Source organism: Mytilus edulis, chromosome 2, assembly GCF_963676685.1.
Source record: "Mytilus edulis chromosome 2, xbMytEdul2.2, whole genome shotgun sequence".
In the NCBI taxonomy this organism is placed as follows: domain Eukaryota; kingdom Metazoa; phylum Mollusca; class Bivalvia; order Mytilida; family Mytilidae; genus Mytilus; species Mytilus edulis.
In genome coordinates this window covers 49986562-50001997 of record NC_092345.1, presented here as the reverse complement: position 1 = coordinate 50001997, position 15436 = coordinate 49986562, and the positions used below count along the sequence as shown (strand labels likewise).

General features: G+C 33.4%; 1 protein-coding gene across 4 annotated transcripts in view; it reads left to right on the top strand.

The window, feature by feature from the left end:
• LOC139510208 (FIGNL1-interacting regulator of recombination and mitosis-like) overlaps window positions 1-15436 on the top strand; it is a 70300-nt gene that overhangs the window by 28402 nt on the left and 26462 nt on the right. For all 4 annotated transcript variants that reach the window (XM_071296671.1, XM_071296673.1, XM_071296674.1 and 1 more), the window contains exons 7-12: window positions 941-1027; window positions 3366-3441; window positions 4453-4537; window positions 7050-7185; window positions 9304-9455; window positions 10241-10389. In XM_071296671.1, the coding sequence (XP_071152772.1) occupies window positions 941-1027; window positions 3366-3441; window positions 4453-4537; window positions 7050-7185; window positions 9304-9455; window positions 10241-10389 (685 nt within the window). The remainder of the gene's footprint in view (window positions 1-940; window positions 1028-3365; window positions 3442-4452; window positions 4538-7049; window positions 7186-9303; window positions 9456-10240; window positions 10390-15436) is intronic.

Here is a 15436-nt window from a genome sequence, read left to right as displayed (position 1 = left end):
CATTTTCTTAAAGAAATGCATGAACTTGGTAACATAAATATGCCCAGTTGACCCTTTTAGATAGCTATCTTGGTCAACAGGACCAAGTCAGCTTTTCTCATCACTTGCCATCGTTGTTAACTTTTACAAAAATCTTCTCTCTAAAACATTTTGGTATCTAGTTTTAAAAAAGTGTCCTATATAATCCTGTATGACTCAGTCTACCAAGTCGGCAGATATGGCTAAAAAAAGAACATGGGGGGAAATGTAACATGTGCAGAAACACAATATTGTAATTCAGTGTATATGTATGGGGCCCTATGTATGTTAGTGGCTATAACATTGTTGCATCATTGTCAGGTTTACTAAGCAGTGGCGGATCCAGAACTTCTTGTAAGGGGGGCCCGCTGACTGACCTAATGTGGGGGGGGGGAGAGGGGCGATCCAGTCATGCTTCAATGATTCCCTATATAATCAACCAAATTTTTCACATGAAAAGAGGGGGCGGGCCCCCCCAGGGTCCCCCCCCCCCCCTGGATCCACCTATGCTGAGTATGGTCAAAAGCATGCATAACAAAACTTTGATCAAATTGTTTGATATGTTTACTTCGATGTTTGCAAAAAATAGTTAGACAGAGTTTCAGTCTGTTTTATACATACTGGGTTTTGATTGGACAATATAGATTGACATGAAATGAAGTTTATGTTTATTGTTCAATCGAATTCCAGTATAGACTACCTACCAGTTGTTTACAAACATCCAAACAAACATAGCAAGCAAGTTGATCAAAGGTTTGCTTTGCATGCTTTCATAGAAGAGCTGTAAAGAAATTGTTTATCACTGGTTATAAATTGTGTTATTAAAGACTAAAGAGCAAGCTGATGGTCCAAAACATGAAGTTTTCTTGAGATATCTGTTATTATTAAATTTATTTCTATATGGAATTTTGTTTTGCTACAGGGAAGCAGTGAGCTGTATGGAGAATTATTGGTTCATGTGTCAGAACCTCTGTCTGCGTTGTTCAGGAAGGCCCACAGCTTACAAATGGTATATTTATTAATAAATATATATTCATTGTATTATATGTCATGTATGTTATTCAGGTCTCAGACAGGGTATATACTGTGACATTCCCGGCTTAGAGTTTATATCCCCTGAGCCGAAGGCGAAGGGGATATAAGCCCTAAGCCGGGAATGTCACAGTATATACCCTTTCTGAGACCTGAATTACACATATATTACGGATTACCCCTGACTTAATGTTATTTTCCAGTGCAGATATTTGTTGACAACACATATATATTGAAAAACCCAACCTGATATGTTCGGCATACGTGAAGGATTTTCTAATTTGCTGTGAACATAATTTTATCGTGTATGTAATAATTTATAATAACACTTTTAACATTAAATTTAAGTATTAAAAGTGTAAAATGCGTGATTTTGTATCAAAAATGTATTATTGACTGAAGCACGTCATTATTTTCCCTCTGTGAGCCTCTGACAGTCTGATAGCTTTTGACTACGTCACATAGTAACCGGTGTTATGATGACGTTTTTGAGGTTCCAATTGGGGATAAAAACGTCGTATATACCCCGGCAGTTTCCTGAATATATACTGACATCTCTGTGTTGTTATCCAATCACAAACCTCGACACATTTGTAATCCGTAATATACTGTATTGTAAAACACAAAATTACATTCCTCAGTTCATGTTTGATCACTTAACATCCTTTTTCTTAATTTCTTACTTTGTTTTCAAATAGATAGATGTCAACTGAATGTCACAGAGATTTAAAGAAACAAGCCAACATAGGAAAAGATTTTTTTTTTTTCCTGTTTGAATTGTTTTACACTAGTCATTTTAGGGCCCTATATAGCTTGCTGTTCGATGTGAGCCAAAGCTTATTACTTTGACCTATACATGTAATTGTTTACTTTTTACACATTCTGACTTGGATGGAGAGTTGTCTCATTGGCACTCATACTAATCGTTCTTATTTTCATCTAAAAAAGATATTGTTTTATAAATTTTTCATTAAAGAAAAAAAAAATTCATTGATATATATTCATAAACAAATGCACTTTCAGATTTTTTTATTTTGTTTGAAATTTTGAACGCAAAAGGTAAAACATCTGCATTATCTGAACTTGAACACTAAATGTTAAGCATGCATCCATTAGCCAAGCCTGTAAGGAAGTTCATCTGAGTACATATGTGGAAATACTTTCTTTTTGTCAGTTTTGATCCAACAACCAGGATATTGTATCATTTACCTAATACTTAATCATAACACTTGGACTTTTCCAAGGAAACATAGGTGTAAAAAGTCTATTTGTGGATTTATATTTAGCAAGAACAGTATCATTGTATTCCTGAATATAGGTTGCTCTTGTGTACCCTAAACAGGTCAATGAATTCTTTAACTTGTTTTTTGGGTTTTTTTTTTAAATCATCATTTGTTGACCAATAAATCAGTTGATAAAAAAATTCAGTCATTAATTAATTAATTTTTTTTCACAAATTTACAAATTTTTTATTTGTAACAAAGTTTAAAAGTATATTAAACCACCAAATAAATACACCAACTTCATAATTTTATTGGAGAACAAAATCATTTTAATGACTCAAATTTTGACACATGATTTTTGTAGTCAGACTATAAAAAATAAAAGAAAACATGGACTTCCAACCCAAAAATGAAAAGCATTGCCAGATTTGAAAAGACTGAAGTCATGTGTTTCATTTGATGTAAAAACTACGAAATTTACTTTCATGTTCATGACAAAACCAATGGATAAAAAAACTAAAAAACAACAAAAATAGGAACAACAGCTCACAAAGCACAACATAGAAAACTAGAGGCTGAGCAGCACAAACCCAACCAAAAACAGGGGGTGTTTTCAGGTCCTCTGTAAGGTTTAGTAGATCCTGTTCCACATGTGACCCCTGTCGTGTTACTCCTATAAAATATGTTGACAAACTATATATCAAAAGATGAGGCACCACACAAAAGTGATTGGTAATTGGCTCTTAATGGACAGTAAGATATTGTCAAATTAGTAAACCATCAGTCATGTAAATTCTTAAGCCCTGAAAATTGAAAGGGTCTGAAATTTTGAAATTGAAATGTTTTTCATGACAAATTTTAGACAATATAAAAATAAGGAGATGTGGTATGAATTCCATTGAGACAACTATCCATCAAATTTCAAATGAATTGGATGTAAGTCTGTTACAGATAAATACAACACAGACATGGAAAAATTTAAAAGGACAATAAGCAACACTTAGAACTTAAGCAAGAGCAACACACCCCCTTCATGCAAAATTAGGGGTGATATATAATATGTCAAACTCACATACATATATATTTTTATAGGCCTTTCTGAACTTGATAGATAAATTGACAGTAGATGGAAGTGTAACAGACAAAGATATTGATAGTGTTTGTTGTGGTAAGTGTTTGTTATTGTGTTTCCTGACCCGTGTCTAGCTGTAGCAACACTTAGGGATCACACTTTTGTCAATCTGAAACTCCCTGAAAATGGCTGAACAGAATTCATTCAAACTAACATATTATTTTCAAGACATAGACATTTTGCCCTTGCTAATTTAACTTTCAATCTGAGTGATGGACATACTTTAGCTATTTCTTTTGGAAATTAATTACTGCATAAAGATTTCACTATTAATTTTTTATGCCCCACCTACGATAGTAGAGGGGCATTATGTTTTCTGGTCTGTGCCTCCGTTCGTTCGTCCGTCCGTCTGTGGGTCCATTCGCCTCAGGTTAAAGTTTTTGGTTAAGGTAGTTTTTAAAGAAGTTGAAGTTCAATCAATTTGAAACTTAGTACACATGTTCCCCATGATATGATCTTTCTAATTTTAATGCCAAAATATAGTTTTGACCCCAATTTCATGGTCCACTGAACAAAGAAAATGATAGTGCGAAGTTCAGGTTAAAGTTTTTGGTCAAGGTAGTTTTTGATGAAGTTAAAGTTACATCAACTTGAAACTTAGTACACATGTTCCCTATGATATGATCTTTCTAATTTTAATTGCAAATTTAAGTTTTGACCCCAATTTCACGGTCCACTGAACATAGAAAATGATTGTGCGAGTGGGGCATCTGTGTACTATGGACCCATTCTTGTTTAATGACTGTTTCTATTAATGGCACATATATTTTATACATTTTATGTACACATGTTATAAGTAGAAATTTGTTGGGACACTTAACCATATAGAAACAACCACTTAAAGTTTCAAATGATTGTTGTTATAGTTGTCTCCTTTTCATTTGTCTTTTAAAAGATATTTGAATTTTCATCAAAGTATATCAAGAAAAAAGATTATTTTTATTTTCATTATTTTAAATACATTTACCTATTTAATGAATAATGAAGAGGTTTATTCTGTTTAATATATATATACACATATATTATTACCTTTTTTTCTCTTTACAGTATGCTATGGATTGTTTGAAGTTTGTCAGATAGTTACCTCCCTTGATGTTAAACTGGTTGTCACATTATGGAAAGCCATATCCAAGTAATTATATAATTCATATTTATTTGAATTCCTGATATAAACCGTAATGATAAGTAATGATGTTCAAGTTACAGTAATGGAGACTACAGTATCACTATTCTATGACAGTAGCATAATCAATTTAAATATATCCTCAATATCTCATTCCCAATAACATGTAGACCAGCCATAAATTGTATAGAGGTATTTCATGATGAGACCATGTCAGCCATGGCAGTCATTGTTGTATGGCCATGACTTCATTTCTGGAGTTGCTAGGTTACTTTTCCTGTCTACAGTAGACTTAAATTTTTAACAATAATAAGTTCATGTATTGGTTATGAAGAGTTTATGTGCATTTGATAATGTCATATGAATTTCATGTATCTGTTTGTTTTTTGTTTGTTTTTTCAAAGAGAAAACATTAACTGAGAATTCATTGTTAAAACTAACAATTTAAAAAGAAGCTTATTCCACACTGATAAAATTCATTTCACAAACAGAATTGAAGACTGTCTAGGAGAGATAATTTTTGCACAAAATGTTAATAAATTTAGGGGGATTAACAGGCTAGTGCTGAAAAGTAATTGGTTCTTACACTTTTAATCTCACCTGGCCCAAAGGGCAGAGTGAGCTTTTCTTATCACTTGGGGTCCGTCATCCTGCGTTCGTCGTCCGTAAACTTTTACAGAAATCTTCTCCTCTGAAACTACTGGCCCAATTTAATCAAACTTGGCCACAATCATCATTGGGGTGGGTATCTAGTTTAAAAAATGGGCTCGATGACCTGGCCAACCAACCAAGACTGCCACCATGGCTAAAAATATGGGGGTAAAATGTAGATTTTGGCTAATATCTCTGAAACCAAAGCATATTGAGCAAATTTGACAAGGGGTAAAAATCTATCTGCCCCGGAATTTTAAAACAAATCTGTTGTTTGGGTGCTGCCCCTCAATAAGTTATTTAAAGGAAATTTTGTAGTTTTTGGTTATTATTTTGAATAATATTATAGAGAGATAAACTGTAAAACAGCAATAATGTTCATCAAAGTAAGATTTACAAATAAGTCAACATGACCAAAATTGTCAGTTGACCCCATAAGGAGTTATTGCCCTTTATAGTCAATTTTTAACCATTTTTCTAAAATTTTAGTATTCTTTTGCAAAAATCTTCTCTTCTGACTTACTGGGTCAAATTTAACAGAACTTGGCCACAATCATCATTGTGGTATCTAGTTTAAAAAATGTGTCTGATGACCCGGCCAACTAACTAAGATGGCTGAAATGGCTAGAAATAGAACATAGGGGTAAAATGTAGATTTTGGCTTATATCTCTGAAACCAAAGTATTTAGAGCAAATCTGACAAGGGGTTAAATTGTTAGTCAGGTCAAGATCTATCTGCAATGAAATTTTATAACAAATTGGACAACCTGTTGTTGGGTTGCTGCCCTTGTCAGAATTAGTAATTTTAAGGAAACTTTTCTAGTTTTTGGTTAATATTTTGAATAATTTTATAGATATCTAAATAAACTGTACAGCAATAATGTTCATCAAAGTAAGATCTACAAATAAGTCAACAAGACCAAAATTGTCAGTTGACTCTTTAAAGAGTTATTGCCCTTTATAGTAAATTTTTAACAATTTTTCTAAATTTTTAGTCATCTTTTAAAAAAATCTTCTCCTCTGAAACTACTTGGACACATTTAACCAAACTTGGCCACAATCATTTTTTGGGGTATCTAGTTTTAAAAATGTGTTTGATGAGCCTGTCCACCAACCGAGATGGCCAACATGGCTAAAAATAGTACATATGGATTAAACGCAGTTTTTGGCTAATATATCTGAAACCAAAGCATTAAGAGCAAATCTGTTTGTAGTAAAATTGTTCATAAGGTCAAGATCTAACTGCCCTGAAATTTTTAGACAAATCAGACAACCTGTTGTTAGGTTTCTGCCCCTGAATTGGAATTTTAAGAACATTTTGCAGTTTTTGGTTCATATCTTCAATTTTATCTTAGATAGATATAAACTGTAAACAGCAATTATGTATAGCACAGTAAGATCTTCTAATAAGTCAACTATACCAAAACTATCAATTAAGGAGTTATTGCTCTTTATAGAAAATTTTAAACAATTTTCTTAAATTATGTAAATTTTTGTAAACAAGATGTTTTCCTTTGATACTTCTGAGCTAAGTTCATTATAGATAGAGAAAATTGTAAACAGCAAGAATGTTCAGTCACCAAAACACAATTTAATCATGCATTCTATTCTCTCCTATAATTTGTGTCCTTTGTTTTATTTGCTTCTTGCACATAGACCAAGGTGAGTGCTAGTTAAAAAATGTCAGGAAACCAAGAATTAGTTCTTCTCAAACAAAAAATCTGACTGAAAAATGTATAATAAGATCTCAGAGCCATTTGTGTCATTCTGACACTTCTAGTTTTGAATGGAAACATATCTTTCTGATATAAATTTAAACTGTCGATCTACCCTACATAAATTTAATATTCATCAATATTTAATATTGTAGACATGCAGTTCAGAAGAAAGAATTATTAAGACATCACCTGGATGTAGACAAGATGATACAGTACCTGTGTTCTGAGATAAGTAATGGGTATACTTACCTGTTCCAGCTATTACCACATGTAGACGAGGAAGGAATGGTAAGTTTATTCCTACTCTGTTGCATCTTAGCCAAGGGTACAATCCTGTCCCCTCCTCTCTATCTTTGGCAGATTAAGGTAGAATTTCAGATCCACTAGGTAATGATTTCCATTGGTGGTAGTTGGAACTGGCTGTATCAAATCAAAAAGTGCACTTGTAAATATAGAAATGAAAATAAACAATTGCAACATGTTGATTGTGCAACAAGTTTTGACCCCAAAACATATGACAATATGTAGTTACAATTTCAAAGTTCAAAATCAACTTATTATTTCTCAAGCAAATGTTGGAATGTCAACGTATAATTGAAGGGAGTTCAAGTGCTGCCATTAGTCAAAAATGATGTAGTCAGAATGGGCGTGACTTTATCTACCAGCAGATGGTGCAGCATTGTAATCACAAATGAAGAGGAGGGGACTGGATCGTAACCCTTGGCTAGCAAAGATGACTCTATTTACTATTGACTAGTATTATCAGTTTTCCTGCAGATGGTTGGTCATTCTCTACAGGCACTTCTGGTTCCTCTTCTGATAAAGACTGATTGCCATGATATAGCCAATTTGCTGAAAGTGGCATTAAACACCAATACTCAATTAATCCCTGCCCACTTCTGGACATAAACAAGATAAAATATGTCTAGTACTGTTAATCTCACAATAGTGATGTGGTGTGTTTTCTGAAGAAAAAAAAACATATTTATTTGTCTGCAAATTTTATTACCAGTTCTTGAATCTTGAATGCCTAACACCTAGTTAGATTTTAGTGAAACATAAGACATAAGATATTACATGAAGAAATTTGACTTGAGTATCACAAGGGATGTACAGTTAACTCTTATTGTCTCGAACTTGGTTGACTCGAAATTTGGGATGAGTCGAAGTTTTCATGTGGTCCAGAACTTTGTTCCATATAAATGTATGTAATTCGACTCCTGATGAGTAGAAATTGGATGAGTCGAAACTTCGTTGAGTCAAACTAAATTTACAATTACAAGGAAACAAAAGCATTCAAAATTCATTATTTATCTCGAACTAATACACATATGCCAAAACATGACCTCCGGCATTTAAATGGATTGAAGAGTTAATCTGACAATACACCTGTAATTAAATTTCCAGTCACTGAACACTGTATTGATTTATGACATGCTATTTTCACAAGTGTTTACCTAAGATTATCTTCTATAGAATTTTTATAAATAATTAGTAATATATTGTTAATGTTCATGAAAAAGTATTTAAAATGTTTACAAAACAATTAATTGTGATTTACACTAATTAGCTTGGGGTGTATAAAGTAAGGATTATTACTGCCGTTGATGATCACCTCAAAAATACTCAATCAGCGTCCTTAATCTTGTTGTATTTTCTTTTGAAAAGAAAGAGTGAGATAAAACAAAATGAAGAGAAATATAAATTTTCTAAAAATCCTTGTATCTGAGAAAAACAATTTTGTCAACTATAAAGACCTGGAAATTACTCTCTCGGATAAAAGCCATAGGAAAAAATTGTAACTGAAACAATTGAATAAGTAAAAATAATGTTATAATAATGAAAGACCATGACATACAAATACATCGATCTGATACCAGAATATCAATCCCCTTCCCATATTCACCCAGATTTATTTTAGCTTTACCAAGCTAAGCAAGAGTTGTGTCCCTTGTTCTGTCAAACTTCTGGTTTTCGTTTGAGTCGAACTACGTGTATCTCAAAATATTTCTCTGGTCCGGCTGACTTCGAGATAACGAGAGTCAACTGTATTTTGTTATTTTTATGCCCCACTTAGCGGCATTATGTTTTTCAAGCTGTGTATCAGCTCTTTCATCTGTCCTTTCATCCTTCTGTCCCGCTTTAGTTTAAACTTTTTGGTCAAGGTCGTTTTTGTTGAAATTGAAGTCCAGTCAAATTAAACTTGGTACACATGTTCTCTAGTATATGATCTATCTAATTTTGAAGCCAAATTAGAGTTTTTACCCCAATTTCACTGAACATAGAAAATGATAGTGCTGGTTGGGCATCCATGTAATATAGACACATTTATATACTTCATTGACATTTGAAATTCATATGGCCATTGTTGTAACCAGTATTATCATGTACCCATTGTTTTACCAGGTATTATCACAGGGTGATGAGAAAGGATTTCAGAAGTCTGTGAAGATTTTAGGTTTCCAGATGAAGATAACAGTTACTTTAGTCAGAGAATACAGTGATTACTTATCAGATTGTGGATCAGATGTGTATAAATTACTTATACATTTACAAAGGTACAGTTACTTTAGTCAGAGAATACAGTGATTACTTATCAGATGTGTATAAAGTACTTATACATTTGCAAAGGTACAGTTACTTTAGTCAGAGAATACAGTGATTACTTATCAGATTGTGGAACAGATGTGTATAAAGTTCTTATACATTTACAAAGGTACAGTTACTTTAGTCAGAGAATACAGTGATTACATATCAGATGTGTATAAAGTACTTATACATTTACAAAGGTATAGTTACTTTAGTCAGAGAGTACAGTGATAACTTATCAGATTGTGAATCAGATGTGTATACATTACTTATACATTTACAAAGGTACAGTTACTTTAGTCAGAAAATACAGTGATTACTTATCAGATGTGTATAAAGTTCTTATACATTTACAAAGGTACAGTTACTCTAGTCAGAGAATACAGTGATTACTTATCAGAATGTTGATCAGATGTGTTTAAAGTATTTATATATTCACAAATGTACAGTTACTACAGTAAATTTATTTATTTATTTGAGTAATCTGTGACTGGCCAAGTGGTTTAAATAGTTGAATTTCTATATCACTAGCCTGTCAACTAGGTGGAATCAACTCAAATCTAAATTGACTAGGATTGTCAGTTTTCCTACCCAAGGTCAGTGCTTTTCTCCTAGCTCTTTGGCTTCCTTTGCCAATAAAACAAATACTATCGTTAATAGTGGCATAAAACTCCAATCAATGATATATGGCGACTGCAGATATTATTTTTTTCAAATATAAAAAAATGTTTTGAAAAGTTTATAACCTTTGTAGAATGATGCCACCAAGCATTCACAGACATCAGACTGAGGACCACCATAATGAAGAGATAAAAAGACAGCTTTTGAATGCTACAGAACCATTAGTTTCTTGTTTTTTGACCAACACAAAGTTTTTACAATGTTTAATCAGTAATTCGTCAGGTAAGTCATTATAAAATGTGAAAGAAAAATAATTTGATGTACTCATCATACAATGATCATAGATGCAGCACTTACGGTACTATCTTGTATCCATATGGAAATGTGTTTACTATTAAGACATATTATAACTGTAAGCTCTCATGGGAATGGGATATTGAGGATATAAGGTAATTTTCTTCGTAATAGAAGTTAATCATATATACTTGTTCCCATATTCTGATTTTTTTATGAAACATTTTGGATAAAAATTGAATGAGCCTATAAAGCCATCTTTAAAAATTGGAGTTATCTCCCATTGTCCAGAACTTTAGTTGAATCAACTACAATCCATTCTTTATACAATGCAACTGAGATAGATTGAATTTCACTGATACAGCGATCTTTACCCTACATTGCTTACAAGCACTTTGATTATCATATCGGTTTTGTGATTCAGAACAAACATACTCTGGAGTATTGATTTTGGTCCATCTTTTTGAATTTAAACGATTATTTATATTGTCTTGCTTACTCTTACGCTTCCATTTATCCACAAGTTCACAAGGAAAAATAGTTCAATGGTGTCTAGAACTTATTAATTTAATTTTCATTACAGTTGTGCACCGCAAATTTTATTTTTTGCTTACAAGGTCTGAAGGGCCATGTGACCTATTCTCATTACTTGGTGTCATTTGTCTGTCCTTGTTGTCAATAAATTTTTACATTTTGAACTTATTCTAGAGAAGCACTGAATGGAATGGCACCATACATAGTATGAATGTTCCTTATGTGGTGCTGACTAAGTTTTGTTTCTTTGAAGCAGATCCATCATCCAAGATGGCCACCAGTAGGGGACTTAGTTTAACATAGGACCCTATGGGAAATACATACAAATGTTTTTTTTTAGAGAACCACTAAATGGAATGAAACCAAAACATGGCATGAATATTCCTTATGAGGTGTTGACCAACTGTTGTTACTTTGAAGCTTATCCATCATCCAAAATGGCCAACAGCTTCTTTGTTTTACTGTTCACAAGGATTTTTATGCCCCACCTATGATAGTAGAGCCTACTAGAGGGGCATTATGTTTTCTGGTCTGTCTGTGCGTCCGTTCATCCGTCAGTCCCGCTTCAGGTTAAAGTTTTTGGTCAAGGTAGTTTTTGATGAAGCTGAAGTCCCAATCAACTTGAAACTTAGTACACTTGTTGCTTATGACATGATCTTTCTAATTTAAAAGCCAAATTAGACTTTTGACCCCAAATTAACAGTCCACTGAACATAGAAAATGATAATGCGAGTGGGGCATTCATGTACTTTAGACATATTCTTGTTCATTCAATTACAGGGGCAATAATCATTATTTAGGTAACTGTTATGATTTTTATCTAGGCCAAAAATAAAATATTGTTTGTTTCCCCTCCCCCGACCAACCCGGTAATATCACCGCAACTCAAAAAATTTTATTGGCCATTGTCCAAAATTTTATTTTTGCTATGTTGTTTTTTTGGTGATATCTTTCCTATGCCATAGTCAACAAGCGTTCGTTTTTTGTGATACCTTTCCGGTGCTGTAGTCAACAAGCATTTTAAATCAAGGCATTTTTGCATTGAAGCGTCTATATGAGTCGGAATCAAGGAAAACAAACATAATGCCTTGCCACATGTGTTGTGTGGAAGGGTGATCTTTTAAAATAAAAAATAAAAAGCATCTTTCAACCCACTGAGTGCACCTTGATTGGCTTTGTCTATAACCTCTGATCCTATTTAAAGGATACAATCTTTGAGTAAAAATTTGTCTGAATCGTGCTATGAAATCAATCACTTTGTCTTCGAACAGGTTGGGCAAAAGTCAGTAAATGTGGGATACGTGTATTCCCTGATTTTTGGTGTAAAAAAAAATTGTTTAAATGTGTTTTTATTTTTCAATTTATGGCATGAAATTTACAAAAGGGCACGTTTTAACGTTGATTATTGCATCAGAAGAATTTATAAATACTTAAAGTATTCTAGGAACAATAAAATATGAAGAAGGGAAGGCTTGTTTTTTCTAGAACTAGAAAAAACATACAAATCTTTTGTATCGGAATCAATTGACCAAGCTGCATGATCCAGGTGTAACTGAACATAACTGAATTATGTTCACTTCTATTGAAAAAATTTATTCTTTGAATTTTGTACAAATTCAATATAGAAAAATTATATCAAGAAATAAAATTAAATAATTTGCCTACCTACCTACCTACCCATACCCTGACAACTTCAGTCGGGAGAGGGGAAACAAAGATATTTTTAATGTTGGCCCTATTTTTACATGATTTCCAACACCAAAGTAGACTCAGATGAGCGACACAAGCTCTTGAGAGTACCTAGTTTTTATCCCCTTAATTTTTAGCTCACCTGGCCCGAAGGGCCAAGTGAGCTATTCCCATCACTTTGCGTCCGGCGTCCGTCGTCGTCGTCGTCGTCCGTCGTCGTCCGTCGTCGTCCGTCGTCGTTAACTTTTACAAAAATCTTCTCCTCTGAAACTACTGAGCCAAATCAAACCAAACTTGGCCACAATCATCATTGGGGTATCTAGTTTAAAAAATGTGTGGCGTGACCCGGTCAACCAACCAAGATGGCCGCCACGGCTAAAAATAGAACATAGGGGTAAAATGCAGTTTTTGGCTTATAACTCAAAAACCAAAGCATTTAGAGCAAATCTGACATGGGGTAAAAATGTTTATCAGGTCAAGATCTATCTGCCCTGAAATTTTCAGATGAATCGGTCAATCGGTTGTTGGGTTGCTGCCCCTGAATTGGTAATTTTGAGGAAATTTTGCTGTTTTTGGTTATTATCTTGAATATTATTATAGATAGAGATAAACTGTAAACAGCAATAATGTTCAGCAAAGTAAGATCTACAAATAAGTCAACATGACCAAAATGGTCAGTTGACCCGTTTAGGAGTTATTGCCCTTTATAGTCAATTTTTAACCATTTTTCGTAAATTAAAGTAATCTTTTACAAAAATCTTCTCCTCTGAAACTACTGGGCCAAATTAATCCAAACTTGGCCACAATCATCTTTGGGGTATCTAGTTTAAAAAATGTGTGGCGTGACCTGGTCAACCAACCAAGATGGCCGCCACGGCTAAAAATAGAACAAAGGGGTAAAATGCAGTTTTTGGCTTATAACTCAAAAACCAAAGCATTTTGAGGAAATCTGACATGGGATAAAAATGTTTATTAGGTCAAGATCTATCTGCCCTGAAATTTTCAGATGAATCGGTCAATCGGTTGTTGGGTTGCTGCCCCTGAATTGGTAATTTTGAGGAAATTTTGCTGTTTTTGGTTATTATCTTGAATATTATTATAGATAGAGATAAACTGTAAACAGCAATAATGTTCAGCAAAGTAAGATCTACAAATAAGTCAACATGACCAAAATGGTCAGTTGACCCGTTTAGGAGTTATTGCCCTTTATAGTCAATTTTTAACCATTTTTCGTAAATTAAAGTAATCTTTTACAAAAATCTTCTCCTCTGAAACTACTGGGCCAAATTAATCCAAACTTGGCCACAATCATCTTTGGGGTATCTAGTTTAAAAAATGTGTGGCGTGACCTGGTCAACCAACCAAGATGGCCGCCACGGCTAAAAATAGAACAAAGGGGTAAAATGCAGTTTTTGGCTTATAACTCAAAAACCAAAGCATTTTGAGGAAATCTGACTGGGATAAAAATGTTTATTAGGTCAAGATCTATCTGCCCTGAAATTTTCAGATGAATCGGTCAATCGGTTGTTGGGTTGCTGCCCCTGAATTGGTAATTTTGAGGAAATTTTGCTGTTTTTGGTTATTATCTTGAATATTATTATAGATAGAGATAAACTGTAAACAGCAATAATGTTCAACAAAGTAAGATCTACAAATAAGTCAACATGACCAAAATGGTCATTTGACCCGTTTAGGAGTTATTGCCCTTTATAGTCAATTTTTAACCATTTTTCGTAAATTAAAGTAATCTTTTACAAAAATCTTCTCCTCTGAAACTACTGGGCCAAATTAATCCAAACTTGGCCACAATCATCTTTGGGGTATCTAGTTAAAAAAATGTGTGGCGTGACCTGGTCAACCAACCAAGATGGCCGCCACCGCTAAAAATAGAACATAGGGGTAAAATGCAGTTTTTGGCTTATAACTCAAAAACCAAAGCATTTTGAGGAAATCTGACATGGGATAAAAATGTTTATCAGGTCAAGATCTATCTGCCCTGAAATTTTCAGATGAATCGGTCAATCGGTTGTTGGGTTGCTGCCCCTGAATTGGTAATTTTGAGGAAATTTTGCTGTTTTTGGTTATTATCTTGAATATTATTATAGATAGAGATAAATTGTAAACAGCAATAATGTTCAGCAAAGTAAGATCTACAAATAAGTCAACATGACCAAAATGGTCAGTTGACCCCTTTAGGAGTTATTGCCCTTTATAGTCAATCTTTAACCATTTTTCATAAATCTAAGTAATCTTTTACAAAATCTCCACTGAAACTACTAGGCCACAATCATCTTTGGGGTATCTAGTTTGAAAAATGTGTCCGATGACCTGGCCATTCAACCAAGATGGCCGCCACGGCTAAAAATAGAACATAGGGGTAAAATGCAGTTTTTGGCTTATAACTATGAAACCAAATCATCTAGAGCAAATCTGACAAGAAGTTAAATTGTTAATCAAGTCAATATCTATCTGCCCTGAATTTTTCAGATGAATTGGACAACTGGTTGTTGGGTTGCTGCCCTCCAATTGGTAATTTTTAAAGAAATTTTGCCGTTTTTGGTTATCTTGAATACTATTATAGATAGCGATAAACTGTAAACAGCAATAATGTTCAGCAAAGTAAGATCTACAAATAAGTCAACATGACCTAAATGGTCAATTGACCCCTTAAGGAGTTATTGCCCTTTATAGTCAATTTTTAACAATTTTCATTAATTTGGTAAATTTATGTAAATTTTTACCAAATATAGTTCTCTGTTACTAATGGGCAAAGTTCATGATAGATATAATTGTAAGAAGCAAAATCGTTCAG